Consider the following 19,017-nt stretch of genomic DNA (forward strand, 5'->3'; position numbering starts at 1 on the left):
GTGTATTTTGTGTGCAGCTTTGAGTGCCACAATATAAGATATGAAGCTATTGAAGAGTGTCCAGAGTACGACTATGAAGGTGAAGGGCCTGGAGGAGAAGCAGGAGGGCCTGGTCTGCTCAGCCTGGGGGAGACTGACGGGACACCTCATCATGGAATACAGCTTCCTCACAAGGGGAAGGGAGCAGCAGACGCTGGTCTGTGTGGTGAACAGGAATCAAGGGAGCAGCGTGAAGCTGAGTCAGGGGAGGTTTGGGGGTTGGGTATTGGGAAAAAGTTCTTCACCTTGAAGATGTTTGGGCACTGGAACAGGCTCCCCAGGGAGGTAAATACAGCACTGAGGCTGACAGAGTTCAGGAATTGTTTGGCCAACACTCTCAAAAAGCACATGGTATGGTTTTTGGAGCTGTCCTGTGCAAAGTCAGGAGTTGAACTTAAGATGAGCTTTGTGGATCCCTTCCAACCTCGGATATTATGATTTTACAATGCTGCTAATTTAAAATCATCACAACACAAATTTTATTAGAACTGTTAAGCTATTAATAAATAATTATATCCAAATAACAATTTTCTAGCTGTTGAAGGTGTTCAGAAAGGCAAGGCAGAGGGAACAGTCTGCGCATGCCGCTGGCACAGGGACGGGTGCCCGCGGTCCGGGCGGGCTGTGGGGCGGGCCGGGCTGCCCGGGCTCGGGGCGCCCTCAGTGCGGCGCTGCCCCGCGTGCGCAGGCGCGGCGGGCGGGGCTCGGGGCGCTGCGCACGGCCCGGCCGGCCATGGCCGACAGGCGGCGGCGGGCCCGGGTGCAGGGCGGCTGGGCCGGCGCCCCGCCGGGGCGGCCCGCAGGTAAGGAGCGCCCAGGGCCGCTCTGCCCTTCCTTCCCGCCGGCCGGGGCTTCTCCACTGCCGCCCTGGGCAGCGGGACCGCTCTCCGGCTGCACTTTCTGACCGCCCTGCGCGGCCCCGAGGGCTGGCCCCGTTTCACCCGTTCCCGTCGGTAACTGGTGTCCGGACCCGGTTTTTAAGTAAAATTTGCGCGTGTGCCGCAGGTGCGGCGATTTGGGATGCAGAAGGCAGGGTATGGATGTGTCGCTAACGCGCACATTGAGGAGAGCGAGTGGTTTCCACCTCTGGGCAGCTCGAATGAGACCAGCAGTGTTTGCTGAGCTGACTTGTGTGAGAACAGGCACTTCCTATTCATGAAACGCATTATGTGCCTTCGTGGATGAAGACATTGTAAAATAAGTACTGTGAAGGGATGGAGTTAACATCACGGATTTTTTAGCAAACATTGAAACCGAAGAGTGCAGAGGCAGAGGAGCACTTTGAAGGCTTTCACTGTTGCAGGAGGGACTGGTTTGTTTTTGTGAATGTGCTCAAAACATGTTCCACTCACCTGGTTACAGTTTCCATAAAGCTCCCGTATCTCTGCAGATGGAACATCCTAGGCAAGCTGATTTTTCTTAATCACGAAAAAGATTAGCCAACTGTTTTGACTTGTGCATGTGACCTCAAAATTTTCTGTCACAGATGCATTTCATTGCTCCTATTCCTAAAAGGATTAAAAAAAATAATTCCCTACTTTTTGACTTACACAGAGTGAGGACTTTATGGTTTAGGCCTATTTTAAAGCCTGTTTCCATGTGTAAATAAAACACCCGAAGTGGTATGCCAAAGTTGCTCTTCCACTTTCTCCCTGGTTTAAAAATCCTGTTTTAATAAAAGTATTTTTTTCTTTTTTTTTCCTAAGAAAAGGAATACAGAGGAAAGTAGCTTAGTTCCAATGGAGCATTTTCTGCTGTTGTGTGATAGGTGTTTGTTGTAGAATTGAAAAGTTACAGATGTCATCCTTTCTGATAAAAGTATATTTTCAGTTTTGTTTGTCTGTGAATTACAAATATGTACATTAAAAAAAATTCAGTTCTTGTGTAATTTGAACTCTTAGGCTTGACAATTTCCTGAAATCTCAGCCAAGCATAGGAGAATACTCCAAGGAATGATTCCATAAGTTTTTCCTAATTATATTTTTTAGTATAGTGATATTCAATTCATGTGATCTTTTTTTCTTTCTCTCTTTTGTTCTAGCACCTATGGCACCTGTGGCCAGCAGCCCTGCCCCTGCAAGTGCCAGACCAGCATGGAGACAGAAGGATCAGCCTCACACTCAAAAGCAGTTTGTCTTTGAAAAGCCATCAGAGGTAAAAATTACAGGCTAACTAGCAGAATCTCATCTGTTATTAAACTTCAAATGATAGGTAAAAATTATTTAAAAGTATCGTCCATGGTTTAAAATCTGAGCTGGACTTTGAGCTTTTAGTAAGCAGAATTGGTAATTATTTTGCATATACGGCAAACAGAAAGTTACAGTCCCTCTGTTTAGCCTGTTCATAACTAGAGAGCCAAAAGAATATGTTCTACTGAATATTCAGTGTGCAATGTCCTAAGCATGGTTTGAGCTCTTCTTGTTTTCCTCAGGTGGAGTACCTGTCTTAACTTGTTACAGGGGAAGAGTGTGGGATTTGTTGTATAGACTTTATGTCCATCAGCTGATGAAGGATATTGTGCTCTTTGTAGAGTGAGGGCACTTCCTTGCTTGGCAAAAAAAATAATCATGAGCACGTCTTTCTAAGCTAGACTTGTTTGAAAGGCTGGCTTGGAAGCATTGAAGATGGCCGGGGAAGATTCTCTTTCCCCTGTGGCAGAGACCTGCTATCTGTATAGTACCATATTTTGATCCTCTTGTGGGCTCAATGCAGTAACTCCTTGCAAATCAGAACTCCACTGAGCTCAGAGAAGGGAAGCATAAATCCCTGAGACAACCAGAATGATAGCCAAGGCTGGATAAAACTACTCTGTCTTTTAACAAAGTACAGCTGTCTCAGCTGTGCAGACAGCTTTACAGTGTAAGCTCCTGCCATGTCTGATCTTTTATGTTGTGCTCATTTTCCTGAGGCCTGCAGTTTGTTCATGCTTCTTAGGGTTGCTCTGAGTTTTTCCTTACATAAGGATATTTGTATAAATATAAAGATAAGAATTTTCTTGATTGTAGTTGATAAATAGCAAGTGTTGTGATAATCCAAGTAATTTAGAAACCAGTGTCCTTTAGGGGGCAGTTGATGGCTAAAAATCAGCCTGCAATGGAAGCTGTGTTTGAGAGTTTCTGGGATGAGGAGGGAGTGGCTGAGCTGTTGCTACTTCTCTCTTGCCCTGAGGTGTGTTTTTCTCACTGGCTTATCAGTGTGTGGCTATACAGAGCCACTAGGGATGGCTGTGAGTTCTGTGTGACTGGAGAGTGCCAGATGCTTTAATATTCACTGTGTACTGTCCTGTTCCCTTTCAGGTGGAGCGCAGAGTTCCTGAGGCAGGTGTGATAGAGTGAGTACCCACCCTGCTGACTTCTCTGTGTGCTTTTGGTGTCATCGTGGTTGGTAAGAGTAGAAATTGTAGACTTTTAGCCCTTTTATCATGAGCTAAATGTATTATCAGGAGAGTCCAAGTCTGTTAAGAGCTTTTATGCCTTTGGTATAGCTGGCAAGCAGTAATCATGGTCACTTGGACATTCTGGTTCAGCACAATTGCCAGTGTGTCTCCTTTGGTTAGCAGTGTACCTTTTTCTGGGACAGTCCCAGGGTGAACTGGGTGTGCTGGAAATTACCTACTCTGGAATATACCAGGAATATAGCTGGTATGGCAGCTTCTTTCAGGGCTCAGAGAAGTAGCTGATAGTAAGTTTCATAGTGAAGCTGGGTATTTGTTTGTCTCTTACCCTTTGTATTGAAATGGGGATCTTCTCAGGATAACTTTTGGTATGAAGTGTGATAAAGTGAGGTGGTGTATGGTGGAGTTAGAGATACTGAAAATCCAGCTTGGTTCAGTTGGCTATCTTGGTAGAATTTTCTTTCTCAGTGTACCTGTAAATGGAAACATAGTGATTTGAGTCATGGTTGACTCCTTTAGGTTCCCTGTGACATCCCTCTTATATCTTTTTCTAAGAGCCCTAAAACTGTACTGAGCCTTTGATGGAAGGAGGGACAGGAAATACATGTAAACTCATTTGCTTCTGCAGCACTCCTTGCTGCCTTACTCCAGGATATTTATGTCCAGGACATTATTTCTTCCCTTTTCTAACTTTCTTTTCTCTTTTAAAGAAAACTTTCTCTAGTCCAGGCCTACAGCAATTCTAGTCTGTGCTGCTCAGTCTAAGATAATTTCTTGTTTGTCTTTCTGATGGCTCTTCCCTTACTACATCCTCAGCAAGCCTGGTGTGTACGAGCTCAGCAAGGGACCAACTGGTATTTCTAGGTAAGTGGATGAAATGTTATTTGTTTTTGCAGAGTGAGGTGGTGATACTCAGCTTTCTGAAGTCCAGTCTCTTGCAGAGGTTTTGACTTCAGCAGCTGCACACTGCATTTCCTGTGCATCATCTGTTTAGAGAACTTCTTGAAATGCTTTTGAGTGTCAGGTAGCAGGGACTGAGATGGTTCTGAGCAGCACTGAAGAGAAGAAAAATAAACCTTGATATCTGCTGTGTACTGCATCTGGTGCTCTTTCCAGAATAAGGACAAGGGGCTGTGTCCATTTGTGTCATGATTCACAGTAAGTTGCTGCTGCAAATTTGGATCAGTATTCCTGTGTTAGCAAGTGTGTGATGTCTGTGTCATACAGTAAAGAGTAGCCCAAAACTTGTAGCTGTAAATTGGAGTTGTTTTAAATAAATCTAATAAAAGCATTTGACTTTAGGCAATTGTAGTAACCTCAAGATTGTCCGTTCTGCTTATATGCCATGCCTTAATTCTTTCAGCTTCAGGTCACTTAAAAACAAAACCTACTTGTTCTGTGCTTCCCACAAACTAAAATGCATTTTACCTTGCTGACTTAGCTGCAATAGCAGTATTAATCCTCTTCTTTTGAATTTGATTAATAGTGGAAAAAATGCCAAGGACATAGCAAATCTTTTGTGCATTTATTTAACTTCTTCTGATTATTGTGTTATTTTATTTTTGTGCCTTCATCTTAGTTTCTTCTAAAGATGCAAATACATTTTTAAAGCACTTTGGAAAGTATGAGCTTTGACCAGCTGGAAGGAGACAAGATACAGAGTCAGCTGGGTTATCCTGCATTTTCTGGAGTTTGTTTTCATAATATAGTGATGGAATATATATATATTTCTGGAAAGTCAATAATCAGATTTTCGTCTTTTTTTTAACACCTTATTATACACTCTTACAGTGACATCTTTGGGGCATGGAATACTTGTGAGAGTAAACTGCTGTTAGCAGCATTCCTACTCTGCAGCCCGCCACAGTGGCTGTAATTCTTGGATGACTGTTAGTCCAATTAAAGTATTAGATGTACATATGGAAAGAAAAAATAGGAGACATCAAATACTGTCCTTATGCTAAATACCTTTCCTTATGCCTTGAAAATGAGACTAGGAATGGCAGTATGAATAAAGGACTATCGAATTCTAAGTGATGTGGAGATGGTGAATAAAGGGCAATTATTTACCTAATGCTGATTGTATTACCATAATCAGATCTACCTGATTTATCAAATATGGAGTTGATAACAAGCAGAAGGATTCCATTTTTTGACAGCATATGGCTGATTCTGAAATCCATGGTATGTTGTTGGTTGGTATATGTTTTTGTAAGTTCTGAAAAGAAATTGCCCATGTTTGGTGAGGGTAAGACTCAACAGGAGCCCTTCTGTTCTTTCCTTCACACCTGCGTTTGGCTGTGGTCAGAAACAGGATACTGGGCTTTGACTTTTGATATGATGCCTTACAGCTATTTTTGAAATGGCTTTTACAGCCAATATGAAAATATTTTCCCCAAACAGATACAGAAATGTTCCTTTTGTTTTTCTTCTTCATCCTTAGAATTCGTTTGGTTCCTGACTTCATTGACTCAGAACAAGCAGACTGGATGTTTGAGCAGCTCCTCCAAGACATACCCTGGGGTCAGCGAACTCACATCAGACAGGGTAAGGAGTGTGTAGACCACCTTTTAAGGTCAATTCCATAACAGAATCTGTGGACTGTTTAGAATTGGTTTTCATTTTTATTTCAGTTACATTTACCACTTCTTCAAGTTTCCATGCAGGTTTTCTGGGCATATCTGAAGACTCCTGCAGCTTACTTTTCAATCTCTAATACCACGTTATTATTGCCTACTAAATGAGATCTTTCCAAATTAAAATTGCCTATCTTAAAAGTCTTGGAATTTTAATGTCTCTTCTGTCATCTCCAGTTCTTTTTTTTTACTCATTCCCTAAGATTGTCTGGTCACCATCATACAATCTCCCAGCAATGCAGCAAAAACTGTTCTTGGAGGTTTCTTTCATGAGATACATTTTTTGCCTCTTTTACTGAAAGTCAGCAGCATGCTGAAATTGCTCCTAGAAGAGCACGCTCCTTTTCCTTTGGCTTAGTTATTAGTTCCAGTATGCAGCAGGAGAAGAGGCTGCTATTCTGGATTTGTTCACTAAGGGGCACCTGTTCCAGCTAAATTTCACTTTCAGTCAGGAACTGATGTAAGGTAATGTATCAGAGTAGTTACTGGATGGGGCTGGAAAATGTCTTCAACATGTGTGTTTCTTGGCTGGCAGTAAAGGGACAGGATAATGGAGAATGCTACCTGTTAAGCATCAGAAATAGTTGCCAAGATAATCTTTTCAGAAGCCAAAAGTATTTTTAACCTGGTGTTTGCTATACCACAGAGCACACGCTTCACAAAATATTGTGTCCATCCTTGCTACATTTCATTTCTGTAATGTCCCAAGGATGCTGCAGTCCTTTCTGCTTCACCCCTTCCAGTGGATCCGTCTGTATCTTGCAACTTATGCCAGCATAGTGGGCACCAGAACCAGGTGAACGTAAAACAAGATAAAATTTCAGGTTAATTTGCTATCTTTAACTCATCTGGTCCCAGCTCTGTCTAGCACATAGGAGTAAGAAAATGGATATGTTTTCAACATTTTGGCTAGGTAGTTCCTCCTGTAGATGCACACTTGGGTTTGAATAATTTCATTCCTTCATTTGAGTTCATTCTGTAAAGCTGAGGTTTTTAAGAGGCTGCTTTTTAACTTCTGGTAAATGGGCAATCTCTTTTTGATAAGTTTCTTGGTAGAATTGCATCATCTTTCCATTTTCAAATCCTTTGATAAGGCAGCTGAGAAAGTCTTCCTGTTTTTTTCAGAAGTATCTTTTGAGGAACCACGTCTTACATCCTGGTATGGGGAACTTCCTTACACGTACTCCAGGATAACAATGCAGCCAAATCCAAATGTATGTATATGTTTGCACGTGTTTTATTATTGTGTTCAGAGAAATCCTTTGCAGAGATCAAGAGACAAAATTTCCTTCTGTCCTCTATTCTAGTTATCTAGAGAATCTGTTAGCATTTGATTTGTGATCAGCAGCAGATTGTACTGGAATGTGGTCAGTTTTATAAAATACACTTTATGAGTGAGCTGAGAGAGAGCAGTGTGATTTAGTTGCCAAACATTGCCAAAAGAAAGTTACTACTGTAAAGTTTTGCTTTGGGTCTCTGTAGCTTTGGAAAAAACTCTGAATTGCTCTGGGTGACTTACTCCAAGCATCTTTGCATGGGAGATCATACTGCACACAGTTATACTGATTTTTTTGTTGTAAAGATACAGTAATACCAATTATTGAAATAGTTACTTTCAGAAACACTTAGGTTCAATACTGCTTAAATGAAAGTTTAGGCATATTTTGATTGCTATGTGGATGCAGTGAAATTCACACATGCAGCTCATCTGCTCAGCAGCTCCACTTTGTGTAGCATATAATTTCCCACACTGTTTTGGAAGAGTTAAAAACCTTCTGAGTGACTCAGTGATGTTTTGTTCATGTTTTCTCTCCCTCTCTCTGTCTCTCTCTCTCTATCAGCCTGTTGTCCCATCAGCCTGTCTTTTGATATTGCTTTGTTTAAAATTTCCACTGCAATAATTAGGTGTCACTGTTGAAAGCTGGAGACCATGAGAGAAAATTGTCCCAAGTCCCAGAACTGCTGCCAAAGTGGGATGTTTGGGAAGAGTTGGAAAGGCGTTATTTAACATGATGAGTTGTGAAGATTTTGTAGTCTCAGAAATACTGTAGTTAAAAATTCAATGACCTACAGAACTTGTAGTGGAAAAACAGGCATTTCTTTGGTACTCGTTTGTGAAATACTATTTTAAATGGGCTTTTCTGAAAGCTGGGTGGCTTTAGGGATTGGAAGTGCCCTCACAAAATCATTCTGTTGAACACTAATGATTTAAATCCAGTTCAGAACTGCCTGTTGTGAAACCCATTGCTGCTCAGAGATTGGATAGAGCCCATATACCAGGAATTCAAGGTTTCATTTCCGTTTGCATCAAGTTCTGAGTTAGCATTCATCGGGCCACTGGCTTGTTTCTCTCATCTAAAAGGTACAAGACCTAAATGACCAGTCACTCAGGCTGATTCTGTCTTTTATTCCTGAACATTTCTGCTTTTTACTGAGAGAAAGAAACTCAAGCAGAAAGTGCGATGCACTGGAGAAGTTGCGTAGCTGGAAGCCAGCCCTTCCCCAGCTGGAAGCTGCCTGTAGGCAGATCGATGGGTACACTGCACATGGGCACTCTGACATTTCACACAGCTTTGCAGGTGGAGTACCTGCAGCTTAGAAGAAGTAGGGGATGGTGTAAAGAGCACAGTCCCTACCTGTAGATCGGGTTTCTATCACAAAAATATCCTAAGTAAAAGGTAATTTAGTGCACAGCTTAGCCAAAACTGATTACTGCCTTAAACACTTGATCTGTAGGAGTAATTAGCTTTGTGCCCCTCCTTTTTTGTTTGGTAAGAACTGATGTGATTGCAGCACTTGTAGATACAATCAAGTGTTTGTGCCTACATGAATTTTGCTATTAGAAAATGTTACTCTGTAAGCAGTGATATAGTTGTTTCAGCAAAACTACTTCCACTGCTGCAAGTTTGTAGTGGGCTTTCAACTAAATTGTAAAATTCACCATATGGTAACATTATAGTAATAGTAAATTTAGTATATTATGTGTATATATATAAAATATATATGTATGTACACACTATATAAGTATAGTGTAGTATAGTATAGTGTAGTATAGTGTAGTGTAGTATAGTAATACATTTGTGAATTGAAGAAATCTAGTCCTGGTTGGTTACTGAAAGGTGCTCAATAATTCTTATTGGACTCTCCTGCACGTTGAGGCAGCCCAGTTGCAAGGAAACTTATTTGGGGGGTGGGGTTTGGGAGGTATTATTGCTTTCCCGACATGTTCTGTAGCTGCAAGCTGTGCTTATCTAGAATGCTTAATTGATGCTTAATTGTTGAAGGCATGAATTAGCTAGAAATACCCCATTAGAGAAAGATGGTACATTGAGGCTCCTGCAGTGTAACCAATAAGTTTGGAAAGAAGGTAGGGCAGCCTTGTTATTAGAGGTGGATACTAGAAAATATTTCCAGCTATCTGTTGCTTCTTGTGCCAGTGGTGCACTGGGAAATTTGGAATCAGTTTCTTATCCTCTCTTGATCTCTGTTTCTGCTTATATAATGGGCAGAAATTCTGGCCTACATTGCTTTGGCTTTTTTTTTTCTTTATATATTTGTGTAGTTCTTAAAAGTACTCTGACAGATGAAAGTCATGAGGTAAGTTTATAACATTAAATAACTGGACTGAGCTGCAATGGAATGTGCAGAGCTTCCCTGGGCTGTGGGCTCATTAGTAAATGAGTAAGTTCCCATTAGTAAAGGGAAGGATGAAATCCGGAGCCAGTGACATGGGTTTTGTGACCCATAGAAGAGTTACAATGTCAAAGTCCAAATCTCAAGAGGTGATGAGCTGAGCTCAACAAGCTGTGGGGCAGAGGGCTGTGTTATGCCAGCCATTTCCTCTTGTTCTCTGTCAACAGCTGCAGGCAATTGAGAGCAGTGTCATTTAGTCACTGATTGCCTCCATTAGTATGAAAGGCAGCCTGGCTTCGGAGTTTTAAGAGATGATTTAGTATTTAGTGATGGGTAACATCCCTGATTTTCAGAAAGCCCAGCCCATTCCTCTGCTCTACTAAAAATATCATCAGAATTGCTGTGAGTAATTTGTTTTAAGTTGTGATTGAAGTGCAGTATATTTTGTTTCTTAGTAGTTTTTGCCTTCTGTCTTGCATTACCTGCCCCTGGCCTGCGTTCATGGCATTTCCATTCCCCTCTGTGCTGATTGCAGTGGCATCCTCTGCTGACCATGCTGAAGGAGCGCATTGAGGAGTTCACAGGCCACACCTTCAACTCTCTTCTCTGCAACCTCTACCGAAACGAGAAGGACAGCGTGGACTGGCACAGCGACGACGAGGCATCGCTGGGAAAACATCCCGTCATTGCCTCACTCAGCTTTGGGGCTACTCGGACCTTTGAGATGAGGAAAAAGCCTTCCCCTGTGAGTGTTCTATCCCACTGAGAGAGTCCTAAAGCTACTCACATGTTTATTGTTTTCCCCGTTTAGGAGAACTTCATTACTAAAGCATTTCAAAGTTAATGAAAGCACAACTTGGAAAGTTCTGTGGAATAAGTGTAGGGATCAAGAAATCTCTCTCATGGACCATGACATCCCCTGAGGATGGGAGCACCCTAATAATGGGCAGCAGTGTAGTGTAGTGCTGCAGTGAAATTGGAATCTGGGCAGCCTTCTGCCCAAATAAGGGCCCTTCCTGGTACTTAAAGTGAGATCAGTGATGCTGGAAGTGCACTTACACAGTGCAAATGAATCAAAGAGTTGCTACCATTTTCTTAAACTCAGGCCAATGTTATGTAATGCAGAGTGTACATGGGGTGAAGAGTAGTTCTGACTGCTCTTGTAAGTAAAAATCTTCTAAACAGTGTTTGCATTTTGACGTGTGTGTATTCAGACTGAGGGGCAGTGAACAAAGGGAAGAAGCTCATTTCTTTTCCATGAAATGCCTTGGAAGCTGCCACATCATACTTGCAGGCTAAACAGAGATCCTCTACTTTGATAAGGAGAGGTGTGGAATATCCCTTTGGGTTAATTGGTGATTCAGCAGTGAATACTCTCTTTAGATAAAGAGCTGTGTTTGGGAATGCTTTGTTTATAAGCCAGCTTAATGACTGGCTTAAACTTTGCAGTTTGTATTTATCCAAGTAAGGGATTCACAAGTGTTGAGAATACAGGCCTTTTTTTAGGGTGTCCTGTTTCAGATGAATTTTCTGCTTGTGCAGTCTTTGACAACTTTGGAAAGAAGTTTGCTATCTGCTTGTGTTGCTGTTTATTCTGAGTAGGTAGTACAGAAAGCAGAGGTGATAATTACCAACCTACAGGAAAACTGTGCTGACATACTGAAGGCTGCCCATCAGGAGTCACCTTGGGTCACCTAATCTGAGCAGCAAAGGTCAGAAATTGAACCAGAAAACAAATAGTTTGTAGTTTTCACCAGTTCTCCAATTTGCAAATTCTTTGTTGCCTGAAGTGAATTTAATCTTGGTCCCTGAGCATGAGATCACATAACCAATCTATTATGTCAGTGGGCACAGCATGAGTAAGTATCCCTGCTGCTGTGTTGATAGTAAAATATCAGCTGAAAAGTGTATTCCTCTACAAAACTGTGAATGATGCTTGGATTCATTTTAGAAGTGCCCGTGTTTCCATCAGTGAATCAGAATAAAATACACTTAAACTTCAGTATAAACTTAGCAGGTTCTGCCTTAAAAATCAATCCTAGTTCTTGAGTAAGATGCCTTTTTTATAGATTTTCTGAAAAGATGCCCACTATTAGCAAAGGGGAAATTCAGTCTATGCCGTTCATACTTGGCTGCCTTATTTGATCTGTACTGCATGATTTCTCCTCTTTTCTTCCAGAGATGGATGGTTTTCTATAGATGTATCCCTCAAACTCTCCTCATTTTTTTTAGCACCTTTGACGTGATATTTCTGACTAGCTGAGTCTTGCTAGTTGTGAAGTGTATTCCTTTTGCTAGTGTGACATACCTTTTTTCTGAGGTAGAATCCCCATGGGCAGATCTTTGAAATAGTTGCTATTAAGTGTGTCCCGTGCCTAAGGGAACTCATACTCAATAATTACATGGCACACATCATGTATTCTTTGCACACTCCCAAAGCCTGAAGTTTCCTCAGAGCATCCTATGACAATAGGTGCTTTGCCAAGTGGGAGCTACAAGAGGCTCTGATGGAAATTACAACCTTTCAGGCTGTACCACCAAAGAAGTAATTTTAATATTCTATTATACTGTAGTATTCTCTCTTGTCATTAAGAGAAAGTTAAAACTGATTGTAGATCTTTGAAGTTTGATCATTCCTTTGTTAAAAAGCAAGTTACAGGAAGAGGAATGTAATGTAGGGAAAAGAAATTCAGATTAACAGTCATCATGGGCATTCACACTCTGTCTGGTTTCAGTATCAGCCAGTATCAGTACATTGGGTTTTCCAGTGTTAGTCTTCATTGAGGAAGGAAATAGAAAGTAAATCCTTTTCCTCCCAAAATTAAACTTCTTTGAGGGCCAACATTGTGCTATTTCAGATTCAGGAGTTTCAAAGGCCTTCGTTTCCCTCTATTCTTGTAAATTCTTTTAAGTATTTTGAGATGAAAGATATAATGAACATACAAGATGAGAAATACTATGGTAGAACATCACTGTGGATAAATGGCACTAGCAAAAAATGTGATTTCCTGTGTGGGATCATGTGCTGAGTACAAAACAAGTATGTACCAGAAGTGAGGTCGCAGCATGAAGGGCAGTTGAAGAGTACTAGATCAGAGACTTCAGTTCATGTTGATATCTCTACAAATATTTTCTAGGTTGTATCTTGAAATGTGGATGAACCTGACAGTGAATAAAATCCTGTTTCTCTAACTGAAAAGATGACCAGTAGTCTGATGGGTTGCATTTTTTGTGCATATTTATGTGAACTTTGACAATTGTCTGTTAGTAATTTGGTAGTGTTTATGTAAGTCACTCTGAAACAATCACACAACCTGAAATCCTTTTTCACTTGGCAAAAATGAAAAAAAAAGTTACTTAGGTTGAAGTGGTTTTTTTATTATCCTGAAAATTGTTCTGCGGTGAGGATAAGGAAAGGTTCATGCTTGTTTTTCTTTTTGGTGAACACTGTACTGGTTAAGTCTTCCTCATATAATAGAGGGTAAAGGAGTGTAGAGACATGCATAGACTATTTGTCTTTTCTTAAACAAGTGTCCTTTGTGGATAAATAGAAATAATTCTTACCTTGGGATTTCAGCCCAGTGCATGTGAAAAAGCTGCAAATACATTTCAGGTGTAAATTCCTCACTGGAGTAAGGAGACTTCATGGGAATTCACATGACTCCAGAAACTGTTTTATTTTACTTGCTGGAATTTTTCTTTTTAAGCATTCTTTTTTCTAAATATATCCTTTTCTGTTTATTTGGACCAGTTACATGATAGCAGCTGCTATTTTTCCTTTGCTTTTAATGTTTTCTAGGGTTTTTTGAATGCCTCCTTCATAGTTAAAAGTCTACAGTGATGTGGTTTCTTGTATTTTCTTCTTCCAGTTGCAGTAAATCACTTTAACCTTGCTCCTGCCTCCTTGTTCCCCCTGCCCTCATCATTGTAGCTCGTGCCTCCACTGAAATCAGGAGACAAATGCTTTGCTTTAGAGCTGTGATTCATGCACAGTTCACACAGCTCTTGGTTGAGTCAGTGAGTCCTCTTGTGCTTTCCTACAGCCTGAGTGTCACCACCGTGATCTCCTCCCATTCCCCACACAGCCTCAAGCCCCCAGGCCCACTTGGACATGACTTCATCCTCCAGTGGAGAGGAATTGATTTCACTCTGTGGGGTGGGTGTTTCTGATCCAGCCTCACTGCCAGCTTTTACTGTTGCTTGTTCACTGCTCAGCTCTGAGACAGTGCCAGTTACCTGCTAGTGTCCTGCAAGCTGAGTGGGGATGTTAGTACAGGGGGAAGGGTGATACTGGTGTCCCACTGGGAGGTGCCCTGTGGCAGAGGGGTGGGTGCCACAGGGACCAGCAAATGGCCCTGTGAACTGTGGAAGGAGTTAGAAAGCCAGCTGTCAGCTTGCTCTTCTTCCATCCATAACCAAGGGAACCGATGGCTGCTGGGAAGGGAGGGAGCTTCACACCTGTCAGATAATGGCAGGACGTCCTAGGTGTTCAAAGCAGCTGCCTTCAGATGGGTCTGTCTCTCAAATGAATCCCTGAAGCACAGCCCTTATTTCCTAGCAGAAGGTAAAGACCTCCAGTACTTCTGGAAAGAGCAGAAAAATAACCCTTTGTGTATTAACAGACCCAATTGAAGATGAGGGTGGGAATGTGTGGAGCGTGGTAGAAGCAGAGATTCATATCAAGATGAAGGGGGTTGAACTTTTAGATTGTCATGAAAGAGACTCAGATAGCAGTGGCTGCAGAGGAGGAGGTGTTGTCCACCAGTATTGGCAGGGCTTGAGAAGCTGTAGAAAGCAGAGAGGAAGGAGGGAGTGCTCAGCTGCAGAAGGACCAAGGGAGTTTAAAGGTGGTTTAAAGGTGGGCCTGTGTAGGCAGGGCAGTGGTTATGTGAGGAAAGGGCAGTGGAACTGATATCCATCATTACTGAATCTGCAGATAAATGAACTGCAGGGAGGATTTCGTCAGACAGTGAAAATAAACATGTTAAATGCTGAAGTATTGATAGGTGAGACTACTTTGTTGTGGAGGAGGGTGTTTACAGAGCTGGTGCTAGAGATGTAAACTGGAAAAGAGGGATACAATCAAGAAGAAATCTGAAAAATACAAGATTTGGACTTTTGTAAGGATAATGCTCTTGCTATTAGGTATTCTCTTGCTATTAGGTGAAGCAGAAGACTATGAACCAATATTCTCCATGAAAAATGCTGACTTTTGCAGTTGAAAATGATTTTACATCATTTGCCTGTATAACAGCATTATTATTTATACATTCTACAGGATATTTCCATTTACTTTTCCTTTTACAGAGAATTCCTCTGCACTGTCCAGAAACCATTTCCTACCACTATAGCAATAAGCTTTCCAGAGACTTAAGAAACAAACTTGGGTGATTTATATAGATTTATACTGGGTCTTTTCTCTTTTTGATTTTGGTAGCATTTCAAGAAAACAATCTTGATAGAGTGCAGGAATTTTTACAGATTTTGTATTCACAGCTTCCCATCAACTCACACTGACCTTTTGTTACTTATTTAGTTACTGCAATTAAGGATTGAAAAAAAGATTTAATCAGTGTACTTAGATAGTGTAAAGTTTGGATTGCATTAAATGTGTAACTCAGGATTATGAAAATTCTAATATATTAAAAAGCAGAACAGTTGCTTTACTATATCTGTTTTTGTAAGCAGGTGGTTTTGTGGTACATATATAGAGTTACAAAGTGAACATAAAGAAGTCACATGAGACACTTCTTTCCTTGTTTCCTTAGATGTCAAAAATAAATTCCCTTCATAAACTTCTTGACCTCTGAAAGTCAAGTGATTTTTCTGGATGTCTGACAGGGGCTCTAGGAAGAAAAGTTCTGAAATGCACTTTGGTGGACAGTAATGAGCCATGTAAGAAAGTAAAAACTTTTTGTTTAACTTCATTGGCTTTGCAAAGAAAATTGGCATAAAAATCTTTTTCTAAGTAAAATGGAGTTCAGAGATGTCCCATTTAAACCAGAAAGTACTTGCTGTTTTTACATGCTGACTTTTCTAAGCCAAAAGGGTGTTTTCTCCTAAATCAATTATCTTAGCAGAATTCCTTTCTAAATGAGATAAGCAAGAGATAAAAATAAGCCCACTGTTGTCCATCACAAAGTGAAGTGATGTAATCCTCTGAAATAGAAAGTACGTGTGCAGTGATATGTCTCTGCTTTTCCTCAGCAGTCATGTTTATAAATACCTATTTTTGAAATTTTTTCCTTGTTTCCACTGAAGATAAGAAAATATTTAATACTGACTTGATACCAACCAAGCTCTTTTGCATTTTAGAAAGTGCAGTACTCTTTCTATCTGCATCTTATTTATAAGCACACACATACTCCCAGTTGGTTTTCTGAAAATCAAACTCTGTTTTAGTTTAGGACGTAATTTTCCCAGTATTTTTTACTCTACCTCATTAGTTTGAGCTTTTCAGCAAGCCATGATCTTTTAAAAGGACAAACTTCCTTTAAGTTGGACTACAACACACATGACTTAGCAATGTATGAATCTGATTTAAATTTGGAAAGGATAGTGCAGAGCAATAAAGAGTTGCTGTTCCCACTCATGTGGCATGTGTGAGACCACTGCTGGGCTGTGTCACTATGTCTAGTTACTATATTTGAGTTTTAAAATAGTTGCTCATAATCTAAGGGCTTAACAAAAGTGTGCAATTTTTTTGTCTTTTAGTCCAGCATTCTGTTTTGCTTAGTGATGATTAAGACAACTTGTTTTACAGGGTGTTATAGGAAAAGGAGATTTATTTTTTTAATAAGAAAAACTCTTCTTCCAGCAGCTAGTGCCATAGCAGCATGTAATGTTTTAACAAGAGAAATTCAGAATAGCAGGAAGATGTTACTTTTGATGAAGTAGTTAACTGTTGGAATCTAGGGTGGCTATTGCAGAATGTCTCCACACTGAACTGTTTAAGATGTTTCTATAAGGTTTGCAGTCTCACTCCAGAATTTTGCACTAAATACAGGAACTGGTTGTTGAACTTTACCTGTGGCATCCAAGCAGTGAGGTACAGTGGCTTCCTTTCATCATTCAAATGCTTGGCTCCTGGACTTTATATGAAATACAGGTACAGAGAGGTTTACTTAGACTTCTCGATCTTGGAAGAGCCTCCTCCTCCTTCCTCACAGGCTTTTTAAGCTCTGCTGTAAAGGACTGGTTTTCTACCAGATGCACATGCCTGCTTCTTCAGTGTCTAATGTTTCTTTTTAGGAAGAGGATGGAGACTATACTTACGTAGAAAGACTTAAAATCCCACTTGATCACGGGACTCTGTTGGTGATGGAAGGAGCCACCCAGGAGGATTGGCAGGTAAGAACTCCTTGGCACTGTTCATGTGCTTTACTTGCAGTGCAGTTTTCCAGATAAACTGAGGCACTCCCATGAAGGTCTGGGACATTGTGCTTCCAGTGGCACAGTTGTTTTCCAAGGCATTAGTATTGCTTCCTGCCTCAGAATTTGAAAGCACCCACAGAAACAATGGGTTTGCTTTCATGTGCCAAGTGATGCAGTAGGAATCAGTTCACATGTTCCAGCATTAAAGTTCAGCCACAAAGGTTGCAGCCTGCAGTGGAAAGAGCAAAATCAATATAGAAACTTGGAATATCAAGAAGTTGTAACTAAATTTAAGAATTCTGCAGTAATGTACAAAGACTTTTTGTTTTCAGTGCCCCTGACCAGTCAGAACCTGATTTTTTTACCTTACTTAAGTGTTCAGAAATATAAATAAAAAGCCATCACAGGAAATAAAGGTTTTAGTCATTGTTTGATTACCTGTGTTTTAAATGCACAAAGTCATGCTGGTTTTTGTTTTTTTTTGTTTTGTTTTGTTTTGTTTTCTCCCTTATGCCACTTACAGCATCGAGTGCCTAAGGAGTATCATTCTAGAGATGAACGGATAAACTTGACATTTAGGATCATTTATCCAGAACCTGATGGAGTTTGGAAGTAAAGAGCCACTTTGGACATTGTTGGATATACACCCACAGCAGATCTAGAGCCTTAGATTGCTGCAGATTTAAAGGAAGCCTTACAGGAACAGAGTTCCTTGAAGTCGTGGGGAAAAGAGTTGATATTCTGAAGATCCGTGGCAATCAGAAGCTGCCTGTGTTATGTGGACAGAAATGAAATGTTATTAGATGATGTTAAATCACAGGCTTTGAGTTCATGAACAGTGTTTATTCTTAAAAAAGCACAAAGCACGTGAAAGATTTGAGAGGTCCCAATTGGAGCAGACAGATTCAGTGAGCAGATAGTTCACACCTTGTCTTGTCTCTCCTTTATTCCCAAGTTGTGATCTCTGTTGGAAGTAATGACAAGATGGGATTCTTTGTGTAAAGCCACCTCTATGTGTCTGTACAGAAATGAGAAAGCTGCACTTGGTGGTGGTCTCTTGGTATTACTCATTTCACCAAAGGGTGGTGCACGGCTTTTTATCTGAAGGTTGCAGAGTCTTTTCCAATTAAGCAATCAGTTTCATAACTTAAATAACTCTTGAATTGTACTGGTGTCTAGTGGAACAGAGAGTCAAGGCTCTTGTCTGCCATGCACTCTGTGGTCAGACTTTGTCTATCCATGTAGACAAAGGCAAACTGTTAACTGTTTATCCATCTAGACAAGACAAGGCAAAAGCAAGCAACAGAGACATCTGACGACCCTGCTTCTGGGTCAGTGCATATTGCATTAAAGAATATCACTCAGAGGGTTATCTCTTGAGCCTCTGCTGTCACAGATCAACAGTCAGCACCTCAGACCAGATTCCAGGCTGGAATCCTTCAAGTTTGCCTGCTGCAACTCAGCTGCTGCTGGGAAGCAGTGGGCTGATGACTGCAGTCTGCATGTTAAGTCAGGAGTGCTGCCTATGTGATTAAGTTCTTACTGCAGCTAAATATCATCACTGTACTGCATCAAATCATAGGTTTGGTCCATCTTCAGTGCCTGCCTGCAGTAGGATCTAAGCACAGGTAAATACCCTATATAGGCCTTGTAACATGTTAGCTTTGTTAAGCAAGCTAATGTCCCTCTTCACTGTAAGAATAAACTGGTGTTGAGAAAATATCTGTCTTTCCTTAGCCAGCATTTATTGTGGTTTAAGTTCTTACTTGGTGAGAACAGTCAAGTTATTAATACTCAGTTATGCCTATGTTTTAATGTTAGTGATGACATAAAGGTTGAGCCATTTCACTCTCTGTGGTCTGAAATTGGGCAGAATTATTTTCTAGGAACAGCTTCTCTACCTAAACCATCATACATTATTCTTCTAAAATGAATGAATGT

The 19,017-nt window shown here is 40.8% G+C and overlaps 1 protein-coding gene across 2 annotated transcripts; it reads left to right on the top strand.

Annotated features, from left to right (window-relative positions):
• The first annotated feature begins 711 nt into the window (after positions 1–711).
• On the top strand, positions 712–18,385 carry ALKBH3 (alkB homolog 3, alpha-ketoglutarate dependent dioxygenase). Of its 2 annotated transcripts, none has more exons than XM_063398347.1 (9): positions 712–842; positions 2,081–2,193; positions 3,336–3,370; positions 4,250–4,297; positions 5,877–5,980; positions 7,195–7,283; positions 10,238–10,447; positions 16,954–17,052; positions 17,600–18,385. In XM_063398347.1, the coding sequence occupies exons 1-9, from the start codon at positions 773–775 to the stop codon at positions 17,690–17,692; spliced, it is 861 nt and encodes a 286-aa protein (XP_063254417.1). In that variant the 5' UTR covers positions 712–772; the 3' UTR covers positions 17,693–18,385. The 2 variants fall into 2 exon arrangements, with proteins under 2 accessions (XP_063254417.1, XP_063254418.1); XM_063398348.1 differs by lacking the exon at positions 712–842 and adding an exon at positions 852–992.
• Positions 18,386–19,017: the final 632 nt, after the last annotated feature.

Source organism: Prinia subflava, chromosome 5 (assembly GCF_021018805.1).
Source record: "Prinia subflava isolate CZ2003 ecotype Zambia chromosome 5, Cam_Psub_1.2, whole genome shotgun sequence".
NCBI classification, from domain to species: domain Eukaryota; kingdom Metazoa; phylum Chordata; class Aves; order Passeriformes; family Cisticolidae; genus Prinia; species Prinia subflava.